Source organism: Lampris incognitus, chromosome 3 (genome assembly GCF_029633865.1).
Source record: "Lampris incognitus isolate fLamInc1 chromosome 3, fLamInc1.hap2, whole genome shotgun sequence".
Taxonomy (NCBI): Eukaryota; Metazoa; Chordata; class Actinopteri; order Lampriformes; family Lampridae; genus Lampris; species Lampris incognitus.
In genome coordinates this window covers 114570695-114587852 of record NC_079213.1, presented here as the reverse complement: position 1 = coordinate 114587852, position 17158 = coordinate 114570695, and the positions used below count along the sequence as shown (strand labels likewise).

Below are 17158 nucleotides of genomic sequence, written 5' to 3'. Positions count from 1 at the left end.
CCTTCACCAGCTCCGGCGAAACGATGTTTAGTTCAGTTCCACTGCGGGAAATACATGTGCGATGACGTAACCGACGAATTGTTGACAATTAATTCATTGGCAACTAATTTTGTCGACTACGTCGATTAATTGTTGTACTCCTAGTGGGGACACCTAAGGTCAGTTGAGACTGAAGAGCTCACTTAGGGCCCTGACACACCAGGCCGTCGGGCCGTTGGTGAGTGGCTGGGACCCTACTTTTTGCAGTGTGTCCCGCACTAGTTGGACCCCTGTCGGCAGCTTTTTGGATTCAGCATGTTGAATCGGCGGAGCCCGTCAGTGAGAGAGATCACTCTGTTTGGCTGTTCAGCTTAGTGAATCAGTGCTAAGCTAGCAAATCAGGGCCGTCGACTGTAGTCTTTGCGGTGTGTTCAAGTGCTACTTTTTGGCCCAGGCGCCAGGCGATGTGAGGCGACGCAACAGTTGGCCTTCATCGCTGCTATCCGGTTTGGTGTGTCTGGGTCCTTGGATGAGTGATGAAACATATCTGTCAGTAAACGTTGTGTCCAGATGAGCTGATTCAACTTTCTGTGATTTTCTTACCTGGACTATTGAGCATGCATCAAGACATCTTCATCATGGCAGCCAGATGAGGAAGAAGAAGGCAGGTAGTGTTGACTCTGAAGAAATGATGGTGTTGTCTAACTGGCAGATATGACAGAACAAGCTGGTAGAAGAGCTTTACCAACACATAGTACTACATCAAGAAGTACCAACACATAGTACTACATCAATAAGTATAACTCAGGTTCCACCAGGTTTTATGTTTGTTTCTGACACAACAGCCCTGCTGACTCTCATTCATTTGGAATGAAGCTCAGCCCACACTCACCTCACCAACACCTACATATAGGGGACACAGAGATCCAGGACTGTGCCTTTAACAGGCAGCTGGTCATTGTGCTCTTGAGCCACTACTTTGTTTGGAGACAAGTGTCAGCCAACATAAAAGAATCTTAATGTGGCCCCCGCTGATTTTGAGTGGAATAACCCTCTAACACCCAGCCTTTAACAGCATCCGCATCTCGACATGAAACTACAGCAGAAAGTTCTCAGCAAAACTTTCAAGAATGACGTGAAGTAAGTTGTTGAAGACACCTGATTCACACACACACACACACACACACTGAGATGCACCATCTCAGACAACACCATGAACTTGTCCAGACCAGCGGAAACCGGTTCAGTCCACCTTTGTTTACCCTCTGCACTGTCCTCTCCCTGGACCGAAATATGAATCATGAGCTGAATGAGAACATGACACAGTGCGAGCTATTTAAGGAATTGGAAATCATTCGGGAACACTTAGGTGTGGTCGGCGATGACGGCGGTAGCTAGCGATTTTCAGCCATCTGTAATTGACTTCGTCCATTTCCATAATGGACTCTGGCAGTCCGCTTCCTGGGAACAACCTCTTGCCCGCCACTGGACCTGGTGCACAGCCAATGACAGCACAGTGGGGGGGCGTGGTCAGTGCAGGGAACAGGACAAGGGTGATAGATGTCACTGGTCTGATTCCAGTGCAGTGATCCAGGTGTGCAGAGCTCTAACCCACAGACATGACTGACAGCTCCACAACTCAGGTGTGTGTGTGTGTGTTGCCCCTAAAGGAGGCGGGTCCAACAGGGTGGTTCTTATGCCTACACTAACACACACACACACACACACACACACACACACACACACACACACACACACACACACACAACATCCAGTCAAAAAGCAGAGGGACAATCAAACCAATGACAGAGAGAGGGAGAGAGAGACATAGAGGAAGGGCAGAGAGAGCTATCCATCCCATTTTACTGTAAATACAATGGCTAGAGGGTGAACACACACACACACACACACACACACACACACAAACACACACACGCGCGCACACCAGTCAGAGGTTTCCAGTCAGCCCCTATTGACAGAACCATAAATCACAGTGGAGTTAAGTGAATTACTGCACCAGAGAGCTGTGCCTTTAACAATGTTTATGTAGTATCAGCTTACTATCTTTACCTCCATCCCCTCCTCAATCTCTCTCTCCATCCATCCATCCATCCATCTCTCTCTCTCTCTATCCTCATCTTTCTGTCTCTCTCACTACTCTGTAGGTCTCTCTCCTTCTCTTCCCGTCTTCCTCTGTTGTCTTGTCTCTATCATGCTACAACCTCCTCTTTTTCCTTTCCTTTCTTTTGTTGTCTCTTCTTTACTCTCTCTATCCCATTCTTTCTATTTCCTCTCTTTCTGTCTTACTCTGTCTTCGCTCCTCCCTCTCTCTCTCCCTCCACCCTCTCCTCTGTAGGAGGTGGTTGAGGCCCAAGGCCCCATAAGTCAGGCAGCGTAAAGAGGCTGTCCTGCTCTCTGCCTAATCACCAATAAGTGAATATTAGGCCTATTAAGAGAGCTCTAATGAGATTGTACCGCTTACAATGAAATGCCTGATAAGGACTCATCCATTACTAAAGCACACACACACACACACACACACACACACACACACACACACACACACACACACACACACAGGCGGGGGGGAGAGGAGAGAGTAGAAGGTGCAATGCAGCAACTTCAACTTCAATCTTCATTGACCTTCTACCAGAAACACACACACACACACAGGTTGCACTGTTGACAGTGATGAAATGACGGGCAGGATGGCACGTTTTGCCCAGCCCCATTTGATTGACAGCTAAGTGCATGAAGTGCATTGTGGTCCATAGGCATATTTTCATCTGCACTGCTTGCTGGCTGTCCCGTGTGTGTGTACATGTTGTGTATGACAATCATCATTTCTTTTCAATTAGCCTGAATATATCTGTCTCTATATCGCACTCTCTCTCCCTCCCTCCCCCTCCCTCCCTCCCTCTCTCTCTCTCTCTCTCTCTCTCTCTCTCTCCAGCAAGTCCCCATGCCACTCCCTCCAGCCTTCACTTCCCATCGTCCCCGATCATCCAGCAGCCGGGCTCCTACTTCTCCCACCCGGCCATCCGGTACCACCCGCAGGAGACGCTCAAGGAGTTTGTGCAACTTGTCTGCCCCGAGTCCGGACAGCAGGCGGGACAGGTGGGCTTTCTAAATGTAAGACCTCCCACACCTACCCACAGCGCGAGCACACACACACACACACACACATAAGACACACAGTATGCCTTTGTACACAAGGTCTACATGTATGTGTGCGTGCACTGTGGTGCATGACAGTGTGAACACAGTTGGAAAAAGCAATGCAGTGGAATTGTGCGCATGCACATTCCCCAGCCTCTGTCAGTAGTCAGATAGTTGATATATTTGCGTCTAGACACAGAATCGATAGCTCTGCCCTACACACACATACACCCACCCACACGCACACTCACACTCACACACAGAATAAGTGGTCAGGGAGAGTTAGCATCAGGCTGGTTTCTTCCTCTCAGCAGCCACAGTCCTCCAGAACCAGTGACCATATTCAGCCTCTTATGAAGTCCACCTTAAATGAGTTGTGATATATTTACAGATCTGCCCCAGTTTCTGTCGTCCCACTGAACATCCTCATTCACACGAGCTAGTGTGACCCTGCTAACTGCTGCATGCTAGGAGCAGCTACACACCAGCAGTTTATTGGAGTAGCAAAGTTATTTACAAGCCTCTCACTCACTCCCTCTGTCTCTCTCACTCACTCTCTCCCACCTCACTCTCTCTCTGTCTCACTCGCTCCCTCTGTCTCTCTCACTCACTCACTCTCTCCCCCCTCACTCACTCTCTGTCTCTCTCACTCACTCACTCTCTCCCCCCTCACTCAATTCAATTCAATTCAATTCAATATGTGCTTTATTGGCATGACATACATTTGTGTACATATTGGCATGACATACATTTGTGTACATATTGCCAAAGCATGTAAAACAACAACACAATACAACAATGATTATAATAATAACAGCAACAACAACAATGATTATGATATTAAATAACAATAGTAGCAATAGGTGCCGTCATCCACTATCTCTCAGGTTGTGGCAAGATAATATAAATCTTGCTGCAATGTTCGCCGCTGGCCCCCCTCCCAGGACCACCCGCAGCTTACCTGCGTCGTCCATTTCCTGGTACTCTGGAATCACATGTTCCAGTTCCTTGACAAAAGCCCGGCGCTGTTTTTCAAATCTGTCACATTTAAGGAGGAAGTGCACCTCTGTCTCCACCTCATCTGTCATGCACTGACCACATGATCGTTGCTCTTTTGGCAACCACGTCTTTTTGTGTCTCTCTCACTCACTCACTCTCTCCCCCCTCACTCTCTCTCTGTCTCACTCACTCACTCTTCCTGTGTCTCTCACTCACACACTCTGTCTCTCTCACTCACTGTCTCTCACTCTGTCTGTCTCTCACTCACTGTCTCACTGTGTCTCTCACTCTCTCTCACTCAGTCACTGTCTCGCTCTCACTCACTCTCGCTCTCTTGCCCTGTCACTCACTGTCTCTGTCTGTCTCTCACTCACCCACTCTCTGTCTCACTGTCTCACACACACACATGTACGCAGGGGTGATTGTCCAGACTTAATAAACATTTAGACTGATAAAGCAACCATTGTAGCCAGAGCGCACGCGTGTGCGCGAGAGAGAAACTGGGTTGAGGACGGAAGGAGAAAGAGAGAGAAACTGGTTTGAGGATGGAAGGAGAGAGAGAGACTGGTTTGAGGATGGAAGGAGAGAGCGAGAGAGACTGGGTTGAGGATGGAAGGAGAGAGAGAGAGAGACTGGGGTGAGGATGGAAGGAGAGAGAGACTGGGTTGAGGATGGAAGGAGAGAGAGAGACTGGGGTGAGGATGGAAGGAGAGAGAGAAACTGGTTTGAGGATGGAAGGAGAGAGAGAAACTGGTTTGAGGATGGAAGGAGAGAGAGACTGGGGTGAGGATGGAAGGAGAGAGAGAGACTGGGGTGAGGATTGAAGGAGAGAGAGAGAGACTGGGTTGAGGATGGAAGGAGAGAGAGAGAGACTGGGTTGAGGATGGAAGGAGAGAGCGAGAGAGACTGGGTTGAGGATGGAAGGAGAGAGAGAGAAACTGGTTTGAGGATGGAAGGAGAGAGAGAGAGAGACTGGGGTGAGGATGGAAGGAGAGAGAGAGACTGGGGTGAGGATGGAAGGAGAGAGAGAGAGACTGGGTTGAGGATGGAAGGAGAGAGAGAGAGACTGGGTTGAGGATGGAAGGAGAGAAAGAGAGAGACTGGGTTGAGGATGGAAGGAGAGAGAGAGAGAGACTGGGTTGAGGATGGAAGGAGAGAGAGAGAGACTGGGTTGAGGATGAAAGGAGAGAGAGAGAGAGAGAGAGAGAGAGAGAGAGAGAGAGAGAGAGAGAGAGAGAGAGAGACTGGGTTGAGGATGGAAGGAGAGAGAGACTGGGTTGAGGATGGAAGGACAGAGAGAGAGAGACTGGGGTGAGGATGGAAGGAGAGAGAGAGAGAGACGGGTGAGGATGGAAGGAGAGAGAGAGAGAGACTGGGTTGAGGATGGAAGGAGAGAGAGAGAGAGACTGGGCTGAGGTTTGAAGGAGAGAGAGAGAGACTGGGTTGAGGATGGAAGGAGAGAGAGAGAGAGACTGGGTTGAGGATTGAGGGACAGAGAGAGAGAGACTGGGTTGAGGATGGAAGGAGAGAGAAAGAGAGTGGGTTGAGGATTGAAGGACAGAGAGAGAGAGACTGGGTTGAGGATGGAAGGAGAGAGAGACTGGGTTGAGGATGGAAGGACAGAGAGAGAGAGACTGGGTTGAGGATGGAAGGACAGAGAGAGAGAGAGACTGGGTTGAGGATGGAAGGACAGAGAGAGAGAGACTGGGTTGAGGAATGAAGGACAGAGAGAGAGAGAGAGAGAGAGAGAGAGAGAGAGAGAGAGAGAGACTGGGTTGAGGATTGAAGGACAGAGAGAGAGAGACTGGGTTGAGGATAGAAGGACAGAGAGAGAGAGAGACTGGGTGAGGATGGAAGGAGAGAGAGAGAGACTGGGTTGAGGATTGAAGGACAGAGAGAGAGACTGGGTTGAGGATTGAAGGACAGAGAGAGAGAGAGACTGGGGTGAGGATGGAAGGAGAGAGAGAGAGAGAGACTGGGTTGAGGCTTGAAGGACAGAGAGAGAGAGAGACTGGGGTGAGGATGGAAGGAGAGAGAGAGAGAGAGAGAGAGAGAGACTGGGGTGAGGATGGAAGGAGAGAGAGAGAGAGACTGGGTTGAGGATGGAAGGACAGAGAGAGAGAGACTGGGGTGAGAATTGAAGGACAGAGAGAGAGAGACTGGGGTGAGGATGGAAGGAGAGAGAGAGAGAGAGAGAGAGAGAGAGAGAGAGAGAGAGAGAGAGAGAGAGAGAGAGAGAGAGAGAGAGACTGGGTTGAGGATGGAAGGAGAGAGAGAGAGAGAGAGAGAGACTGGGTTGAGGATGGAAGGACAGAGAGAGAGAGACTGGGGTGAGGATGGAAGGAGAGAGAGAGAGAGAGACGGGTGAGGATGGAAGGAGAGAGAGAGAGAGACTGGGTTGAGGATGGAAGGAGAGAGAGAGAGAGAGAGAGAGACTGGGTTGAGGATGGAAGGACAGAGAGAGAGAGACTGGGGTGAGGATGGAAGGAGAGAGAGAGAGAGACTGGGTTGAGGATGGAAGGAGAGAGAGAGAGAGACTGGGCTGAGGTTTGAAGGAGAGAGAGAGAGACTGGGTTGAGGATGGAAGGAGAGAGAAAGAGAGACTGGGTTGAGGATTGAAGGACAGAGAGAGAGAGACTGGGTTGAGGATGGAAGGAGAGAGAGAGACTGGGTTGAGGATTGAAGGACAGAGAGAGAGAGACTGGGTTGAGGATGGAAGGACAGAGAGAGAGAGAGAGACTGGGTTGAGGATGGAAGGACAGAGAGAGAGAGAGACTGGGTTGAGGACAGAGAGAGAGAGACTGGGTTGAGGAATGAAGGACAGAGAGAGAGAGAGACTGGGTTGAGGATGGAAGGACAGAGAGAGAGAGAGAGAGAGAGACTGGGTTGAGGATGGAAGGACAGAGAGAGAGAGACTGGGTTGAGGAATGAAGGACAGAGAGAGAGAGACTGGGTTGAGGATAGAAGGACAGAGAGAGAGAGAGACTGGGGTGAGGATGGAAGGAGAGAGAGAGAGACTGGGGTGAGAATGGAAGGACAGAGAGAGAGAGAGAGAGAGAGAGAGAGAGAGAGAGAGAGAGAGAGAGAGAGAGAGAGAGAGAGACTGGGTTGAGGATGGAAGGAGAGAGAGAGAGACTGGGTTGAGGATTGAAGGACAGAGAGAGAGACTGGGTTGAGGATTGAAGGACAGAGAGAGAGAGAGACTGGGGTGAGGATGGAAGGAGAGAGAGAGAGAGAGACTGGGTTGAGGCTTGAAGGACAGAGAGAGAGAGACTGGGTTGAGGATGGAAGGACAGAGAGAGAGAGACTGGGGTGAGGATGGAAGGAGAGAGAGAGAGAGACTGGGGTGAGGATGGAAGGAGAGAGAGAGAGAGACTGGGTTGAGGATGGAAGGACAGAGAGAGAGAGACTGGGGTGAGAATTGAAGGACAGAGAGAGAGAGACTGGGGTGAGGATGGAAGGAGAGAGAGAGAGAGAGAGAGAGAGAGAGAGAGAGAGAGAGAGAGAGAGAGAGAGAGAGAGAGAGAGAGAGAGAGAGAGAGAGAGAGAGAGACTGGGTTGAGGATGGAAGGAGAGAGAGAGAGAGAGACTGGGTTGAGGATGGAAGGACAGAGAGAGAGAGACTGGGGTGAGGATGGAAGGAGAGAGAGAGAGAGAGAGAGACGGGTGAGGATGGAAGGAGAGAGAGAGAGAGACTGGGTTGAGGATGGAAGGAGAGAGAGAGAGAGAGAGAGAGACTGGGTTGAGGATGGAAGGAGAGAGAGAGAGAGAGACTGGGGTGAGGATGGAAGGAGAGAGAGAGAGAGAGACGGGTGAGGATGGAAGGAGAGAGAGAGAGAGACTGGGCTGAGGTTGAAGGAGAGAGAGAGAGACTGGGTTGAGGATGGAAGGAGAGAGAAAGAGAGACTGGGTTGAGGATTGAGGGACAGAGAGAGAGAGACTGGGTTGAGGATGGAAGGAGAGAGAAAGAGACTGGGTTGAGGATTGAAGGACAGAGAGAGAGAGACTGGGTTGAGGATGGAAGGAGAGAGAGAGAGAGAGACTGGGTTGAGGATGGAAGGACAGAGAGAGAGAGAGACTGGGTTGAGGATGGAAGGACAGAGAGAGAGAGAGACTGGGTTGAGGATGGAAGGACAGAGAGAGAGAGAGACTGGGTTGAGGATGGAAGGACAGAGAGAGAGAGAGACTGGGTTGAGGATGGAAGGACAGAGAGAGAGAGACTGGGTTGAGGAATGAAGGACAGAGAGAGAGAGAGACTGGGTTGAGGATGGAAGGACAGAGAGAGAGAGAGAGAGACTGGGTTGAGGATGGAAGGACAGAGAGAGAGAGACTGGGTTGAGGAATGAAGGACAGAGAGAGAGAGACTGGGTTGAGGATAGAAGGACAGAGAGAGAGAGAGACTGGGGTGAGGATGGAAGGAGAGAGAGAGAGACTGGGTTGAGGATTGAAGGACAGAGAGAGAGAGACTGGGTTGAGGATAGAAGGACAGAGAGAGAGAGAGACTGGGGTGAGGCTGAAGGACAGAGAGAGAGAGACTGGGCTGAGGTTTGAAGGAGAGAGAGAGAGACTGGGTTGAGGATGGAAGGAGAGAGAGAGAGAGACTGGGCTGAGGTTTGAAGGAGAGAGAGAGAGACTGGGTTGAGGATGGAAGGAGAGAGAAAGAGAGACTGGGTTGAGGATTGAGGGACAGAGAGAGAGAGACTGGGTTGAGGATGGAAGGAGAGAGAAAGAGAGTGGGTTGAGGATTGAAGGACAGAGAGAGAGAGACTGGGTTGAGGATGGAAGGAGAGAGAGAGAGAGAGAGAGAGACTGGGTTGAGGATTGAAGGACAGAGAGAGAGAGACTGGGTTGAGGATAGAAGGACAGAGAGAGAGAGAGACTGGGTTGAGGATTGAAGGACAGAGAGAGAGACTGGGTTGAGGATGGAAGGACAGAGAGAGAGAGAGACTGGGGTGAGGATGGAAGGAGAGAGAGAGACTGGGTTGAGGCTTGAAGGACAGAGAGAGAGAGACTGGGTTGAGGATTGAAGGACAGAGAGAGAGAGAGACTGGGGTGAGGATGGAAGGAGAGAGAGAGAGAGAGAGACTGGGGTGAGGATGGAAGGAGAGAGAGAGAGAGACTGGGTTGAGGATGGAAGGACAGAGAGAGAGAGACTGGGGTGAGAATTGAAGGACAGAGAGAGAGAGACTGGGGTGAGGATGGAAGGAGAGAGAGAGAGAGAGAGAGAGAGAGAGAGAGAGAGAGAGAGAGAGAGAGAGAGAGAGAGAGACTGGGTTGAGGATGGAAGGACAGAGAGAGAGAGACTGGGTTGAGGATGGAAGGAGAGAGAGAGAGAGAGAGAGAGAGAGACTGGGTTGAGGATGGAAGGAGAGAGAGACAGAGAGACTGGGTTGAGGATGGAAGGACAGAGAGAGAGAGACTGGGGTGAGGATGGAAGGAGAGAGAGAGAGAGAGACGGGTGAGGATGGAAGGAGAGAGAGAGAGAGACTGGGTTGAGGATGGAAGGAGAGAGAGAGAGAGACTGGGCTGAGGTTTGAAGGAGAGAGAGAGAGACTGGGTTGAGGATGGAAGGAGAGAGAAAGAGAGACTGGGTTGAGGATTGAGGGACAGAGAGAGAGAGACTGGGTTGAGGATGGAAGGAGAGAGAAAGAGAGACTGGGTTGAGGATTGAAGGACAGAGAGAGAGAGAGACTGGGTTGAGGATTGAAGGACAGAGAGAGAGAGAGACTGGGTTGAGGATTGAAGGACAGAGAGAGAGAGAGACTGGGTTGAGGATGGAAGGACAGAGAGAGAGAGAGACTGGGTTGAGGATGGAAGGACAGAGAGAGAGAGACTGGGTTGAGGAATGAAGGACAGAGAGAGAGAGAGACTGGGTTGAGGATGGAAGAACAGAGAGAGAGAGAGAGAGACTGGGTTGAGGATGGAAGGACAGAGAGAGAGAGACTGGGTTGAGGAATGAAGGACAGAGAGAGAGAGACTGGGTTGAGGATAGAAGGACAGAGAGAGAGAGAGACTGGGGTGAGGATGGAAGGAGAGAGAGAGAGACTGGGTTGAGGATGGAAGGAGAGAGAGAGAGAGACTGGGTTGAGGATTGAAGGACAGAGAGAGAGAGACTGGGTTGAGGATAGAAGGACAGAGAGAGAGAGAGACTGGGGTGAGGATGGAAGGAGAGAGAGAGAGAGACTGGGTTGAGGATTGAAGGACAGAGAGAGAGAGACTGGGTTGAGGATTGAAGGACAGAGAGAGAAAGAGACTGGGGTGAGGATGGAAGGAGAGAGAGAGAGAGACTGGGTTGAGGCTTGAAGGACAGAGAGAGAGAGACTGGGTTGAGGATTGAAGGACAGAGAGAGAGAGAGACTGGGGTGAGGATGGAAGGAGAGAGAGACTGGGGTGAGGATGGAAGGAGAGAGAGAGAGAGAGACTGGGTTGAGGATGGAAGGACAGAGAGAGAGACTGGGTTGAGGATGGAAGGACAGAGAGAGAGAGACTGGGGTGAGGATGGAAGGAGAGAGAGAGAGAGACTGGGGTGAGGATGGAAGGAGAGAGAGAGAGACTGGGGTGAGGATGGAAGGACAGAGAGAGAGAGACTGGGGTGAGGATGGAAGGAGAGAGAGAGAGAGAGAGAGAGAGAGAGAGAGAGAGAGAGAGAGAGACTGGGGTGAGGATGGAAGGAGAGAGAGAGAGAGACTGGGTTGAGGATGGAAGGACAGAGAGAGAGAGACTGGGGTGAGAATTGAAGGACAGAGAGAGAGAGACTGGGGTGAGGATGGAAGGAGAGAGAGAGAGAGAGAGAGACTGGGGTGAGGATGGAAGGAGAGAGAGAGAGACTGGGGTGAGGATGGAAGGACAGAGAGAGAGAGACTGGGGTGAGGATGGAAGGACAGAGAGAGAGAGAGAGAGAGACTGGGGTGAGGATGGAAGGAGAGAGAGAGAGAGACTGGGTTGAGGATGGAAGGACAGAGAGAGAGAGACTGGGGTGAGAATTGAAGGACAGAGAGAGAGAGACTGGGGTGAGGATGGAAGGAGAGAGAGAGAGAGAGAGAGAGAGAGACTGGGGTGAGGATGGAAGGAGAGAGAGAAAGACAGGTAAAAATGGAATAAAAGATGATGACAGAAGTGGAAGGATAGAGATGGATAGACAGACCAATAGACGGTGACAGTCACTGTATTCGTGTGGTGTACTTCCAGGTCATGGTGGACGTCCAGACAGGAAGTCGTGTGGCTGACTGTAGTGGACATAATGACTGTATGAGTTTTTACGGACGTCTCACTTTTCATCTGGCATTTACGTTCACTCTGATTCTCTTTTAATGCCGTCTTTAAAACTGTTCTTTGTTTTATGAACCAACACAAGTCTCACACACTCACAGTGTGTGTGTTCAGAGACAGACAGACAGACAGACAGACAGGGTGGTTAGATGTGGTGGGGAGCCTCAGATGTCCACATGCTAGATGTCATCCTCACTCTGTGTTACTGTGTGTCTCTCTTACAGCCTAACGGTAGCAGCCAGGGGAAGGTCCACAACCCCTTCCTGCCAACACCCATGCTCCCCCCTCCACCCCCTCCTCCCATGGCGCGGCCTGTGCCCCTTCCCGTACCTGACTCCAAACCCCCCTCCACCTCCTCCACTGAGGGGGGAGGCAACTCACCCACCTCGCCCAGTGAGTAGAAACACACATACACACACGCACTCGCATGCAGAAATAACAGACATTATTATTACTGTTAGCTCTGAGCCAGGTACCACAAGTTCCGGGTAAAACAATAAGCACATGCGTGCACACAGACAAGCCACACAATTCCTTTTGACACAACTTTATTTTCCTTGTCACGTCCCATGTGATAAGAATACAGTCAGACTGTTTTATTTTGCAGTTAAGGGGCTAATAATCTCCACAGCCAGTCAACGCCGGTTGTGTATCTAGCCTTTTAAAACTATAACCATTTAAGGTCAATTATTTTTTTTTTAATATATATATTTTTTGTAATATTTTATTAAACAGCAACAGTGAAAAGCAGACAGGAAATGGGGAGAGAGTGAGGGATATGACGTGCAACAAAGGTCACTGGCTGGAATCCAACCAGTGACCATGCGGCATGCACTGTAACCATTCGGCTACGGAGATGCTCCGGTTCAATTTCTTTTCACAGAGAAATCCACATCTGCTAAGAATGTGTTCTACATCAACTGCATGTGTCAGGCTGCATTGTAGAGAGTTTCTCAACGGTGGAAATTCAAAAATGAACTGGTCAGCCAATCAGACTTGTAGTTCTGTTATCCACTGATATCAATGGATTAATGGAAGTAAAGCAGTTTGCTATAATGGGCTACGGTGATACAGACAACATAAGCAATAACAGACATGCCACCAGTATGACATGGAAATTCATTCATTCATCTCATCTTCAGCCGCTTCTCCGGGGTCGGGTCGCTTTGGCAGCAAGCTAAGTAGGGCACTCCAGATGTCCCTCTCCCCAGCAACGCCCTCCAGCTCCACCTGGGGGATCCCAAGGTGTTCCCAGGCCAGATTGGACATGTAGTCCCTCTAGCGAGTTCTGGGTCTACCCCGGGGTCTCCTCCCAGTTGGACGTACCCAGAAAACCCCCAAAGGAAGATGCCCAGGAGGCATCCAAATCTGATGCCCGAACCACCTCAACTGGCTCCTTTCAACGTGAAGGAGCAGTGGCTCTACTCCGAGCTCCCTCCAAATGTCTGAGCTCCTCACCCTATCTCTAAGGCTGAGCCCAGACACCCTACGGAGGAAACTCATTTCAGCTGCTTGTATCCACGATCTCACCCTTTTGGTCACTACCCAAAGCTCATGACCATAGGTTAGGGTTGGGATGAAGACTGACTGGTAAATTGAGAGCTTTGCCTTCCGGCTCAGCTCCCTCTTCACCACAACGGTCCGGTACAACGTCCGCATTACTGCTGGTGCTGCACCAATCCACCTGTCAATCTCCCGCTCCATCCTACCCTCACTCGTGAACAAGACCCTGAGATACTTGAACTCCTTCACTTGAGGCACTAACTCATCCCCAAACCGGAGGGAGCAATCCACCATTTTCCGGTAGAGAACCATGGCCTCAGACTTGGAGGTGCTGACTCTCATCCCGGCCATTTCACACTCAGCTGTAAACCACCTCAGTGCGCGCTGGAGGTCACGTTCTGATGAAGCCAACAAAACCACATCATCTGCAAAGAGCAGAGATGCAATTCTGAGGTTCCCAAAACGGACACACTCCTCACCTCGGCTGTGCCTTGAGATCCTGTCCATGAATATCACAAACAGAATCGGAGACAAGGGACAACCCTGGCAGAGTCCGACACCCACCGAAAATGTGTTTGACCTCGTGCCGAGAATACGGACACAGCTCTCACTTCGGTTATACTACATGGACTGGATGGATTGTAGCAACTGCCCCCGTACCCCATGCTCCCCTGCAGTACTCCCCACATAATGCCCCAGCGTACATGGTCATAAACCTCAAGGGTAAAGAGTTGGTCCGTTGATCCACGGCCAGGATGGAATCCGTATTGTTCCTCCTGGATCCGAGGTTCGACAATCGGTTGGAGCCTCCTTTCCAGCACCCTTGACTAGACTTTCCCAGGGAGGCTGAGCAGTGTGATGCCCCAATAATTGGCGCACACCCTCCAGTCCTCTTTTTTAAATATGGGAACCACCACCCCAGTCTGCCACTCCACAGGTACTGTCCCCGAACTCCACGCGACACTGAAGAGGCGTATCAGCCAAGACAGCCCAACAATGTCCCGAGCCTTCAGCATCTTAGGGCGACTCTCACCCACACCCAGCGCCTTACCACTAAGGAGCTTCTTAACTACCTCAGATACTTTTGCCAGCGATATGGGTGGGGCTTCGCCTGAGTCTTCAGACTCTTACCTCCTCCACTGAGGACGTGTTAGCCAGGTTCAGGAGCTCCTCAAAGTGTTCTTTCCACCGCCCGACAACATCCCCAGTAAGCAGTTCCCCTCCCCGGCTCAACACAGCCTGAGTCAAGCCCTGCTTCCCCTTCATGAGTCGCCGGATGGTTTGCCGTAACTTCCTTGAGGCCAACCGAAAGTCTTCCCCCATAGTCTCACTGAACTCCTCCCACACCCGAGTTTTTGCTTCCGCGACCGCTGAAGCCGCAACCCTTCTGGCCTCCAAGTACCTGTCTGCTGCTTCAGGGGAACAAGCCTGAAAGGCCTCCTTCTTCAGCCTGACGACTTCCCTCACTGCCGGTGTCCACCAGTGGGTTCTTAGGTTGCCACCTCGACAGGCTTTGATGACCTGGAAATATGGTTGAAAATTTCCCCATGGAAATGAATTAAATCCAGAAAAACCATCATGTTACCACATGTGAAAATAAGACAACAAATATGATATTTTTCATTTTGGCTTTGGCCAAGGTCTCCATAAATATCTAAAGAAACAAAGGACTTCAGGTGTTTTGAAAACCAGCGGCAGTTCCTCTGCTGACGTTGTGACCAACAAAACCATTAACATTCCCTCGTTTTCTACATGAAACTAAGTAATGCAAGATGGAACACCCTGGAAACAACATTAACATTACCCGTCTGAGTCTGAGCTCACACGAACTGAACTGATAACCATCAGCAGTACTGCGCTCTCTTCATTATTTGCATATTGTGTGTGTGTGTGTGTGTGTTTTATGTGTGTGTGTGATATACAGCATACTCCACCCCAAGCACATCCCCGGCCCAGCGGTTTGTCAGCGTTGGACCCAGAGACCCTGGCTTTGTAAATATCCCTCAGCAACCACAGGTACTATGCACACGCACACACACACACACACACACACACCAGGCTGGGATGTAAATGTCAGCTAAATTTTGTGAGTTGAAAAGGGCACAGCGTTGACTTAGCCCAACTCACAATCCCCCTTTATACACACACACACACACACACATGCACAGGATGGTGGCATTTTCTGTCGAGGATACATTTGAGATAAGTCTGATATTTGATTGTGTGTGCGTTTACGTACGTGTCACTTAGTGTTGTGTCCTGTAGGTAGCGAGGCCGTTGATTTATTGACTCTGTGTGTACACACACACACACACCTGAAGACATGAGCCAGGTCCATGTCACCAGAGATGGAGATCAGGGAACAAGGGGGCAAATTGTTATTTATTCTTTGTTTATGTATATTCATGCTCTATTTCTGTCACACTCTGTGTGTGTGTGTGTGTGTGTGTGTGTGTGTGTGAGAGAGAGAGAGACAGTCTAGTTTCTCAATCTGCATATCTATCTGTGTTTGCTCAGGCCTGGCATCTTGTACTGGGCAGACTGTACCTGTGACCTGAGACAGACACACACACACACACTCACACAGCTGATGAGCAGTGCCTTCATTGTGCATGAAGTGGAGCTGTGTGTGTTTGTGCATGTGTGAAAACAGTGACGTGCATGCTGAACGTGGAATGCTTGTTGGTTCTAGGGCAGAATGCCCACACACAAACCATTATTTCTCTCTTCTGACACACACACACACACACACACACACACACAGATGGAGAGATGAGACCATACACCCATATCACCATGACTACCTGAAGACAAGGCCAGTTGTAGCAAGTGATTGAGGATCTAATAGTGTGTGTGTCAGTGTGTATGAGCCCATAGGCACTGTTTTGTCTTTTTAGGCAATGAACAGACACACAACCCCCCCCCCGCCCCCTTCACTGCTGGCACCATCTGCCGTAAATATCCGTGTGTGTCTGTGTGTTTGCTGTGCCCAGGGCCAGCATTTTGGCTGCCATTGGAAGTGTTGGTGGTTACCCCTGGAAACAGGGAGGGGGAGGGGTGTAATTGGCACTAGGTCAAAGCTAGCTCCAACCGTGTCCTCTACTATGCCCAATCAGAGCACCACACACACACACACACAGTAAACATGGAGCGCTCCACCACAGAACCAGCACCAGAATGAGACTGGTCAGGACTGGGCCACAGGAGCAGCCAGTCTCCTCCATACTGCACCAGAGAGTAGATCAGCCAGCTGAATCATCACCTGTAGCCAGGCGAGTCCAGGTGAACGCTCTGGTCCCTGGTTGGTAAACCCAGAACATACATGAGACTGGACACGGCTGAGGGGAAGGGGAGCGAGGGGGAGGTTTTGTTGAGGACTGTGTCATACATGTGTCATACATGTGAATGCTGTGTGGATCAGAGACCCCTCGTCATCTTTACAGGGAGATGTTTGAATGACGACAGGAAATGAAAACTGGTTTTAACTTATTAGTTCCTCGCCTCAGTCATATTGTGCACCTGTTCCACAACTTCTGCTAAAAAATACTAACAAAATCTCTTTCTTTTTTTTTTACTTGACATCGTCATCAGCTTAACGTCCTCTACATCAGATGAGTTTTTGTGACTGCGTCACCAAGCCCAAGTGGGCAGACGAGCAGCATTCCATCCAATCATATTATCACGTTTTGTCCCAGCCAATCAAATCCCGTCCCTCCCTACATGTAGCCCAGCCCCTCGTGTCCTGTTTTACTTGGGAATACGTTAGATTCCAGAGGAAAGATACTCTCTGAATGATGTTTCACAACTCAATTCTAGATTTAAAGTACGGTCCAGTGATACACAAGTAAAGCATGTAACTGAAGTATTTACTGAGTAACATATTGGAGTAAAACAGGGTATTTTCTACATCTCTAGTGTGCTTCCTTGTCATCATAATGTGCTGTTAGAGATCATCTACATCAGACAGGGGTACATGGTAATTATCTGGTACAGATGAGGTGAACATGTTTACTAGCAATGTTGACCCGCAGCAGGTCTTGAGGTCTGGATCAGGAACAGGCTCAGAACGTCACGTACATTTCCTGCAGTTAAGCACCACATACCATGTCTTACTGAGATACACTACAGTTACTGTGATAATAATGTGTTGTGTGAGATCTGAATGCAACACCGTGACTGTGTCATGGTGTAGGAACACAACACGGCAGGACTGGGATGGGATGGGCTAAAATACTGGAATGTGGCCATG

At 50.0% G+C, this 17158-nt stretch overlaps 1 protein-coding gene across 1 annotated transcript in view; it reads left to right on the top strand.

The window, feature by feature from the left end:
- The window catches only part of nfia (nuclear factor I/A), a 121011-nt gene that overhangs the window by 81422 nt on the left and 22431 nt on the right, over positions 1 to 17158 (top strand). Inside the window, exons 8-10 of the mRNA XM_056276935.1 lie at positions 2933 to 3111; positions 11631 to 11799; positions 14834 to 14925. Coding sequence (XP_056132910.1) covers positions 2933 to 3111; positions 11631 to 11799; positions 14834 to 14925 — 440 coding nt within the window. The remainder of the gene's footprint in view (positions 1 to 2932; positions 3112 to 11630; positions 11800 to 14833; positions 14926 to 17158) is intronic.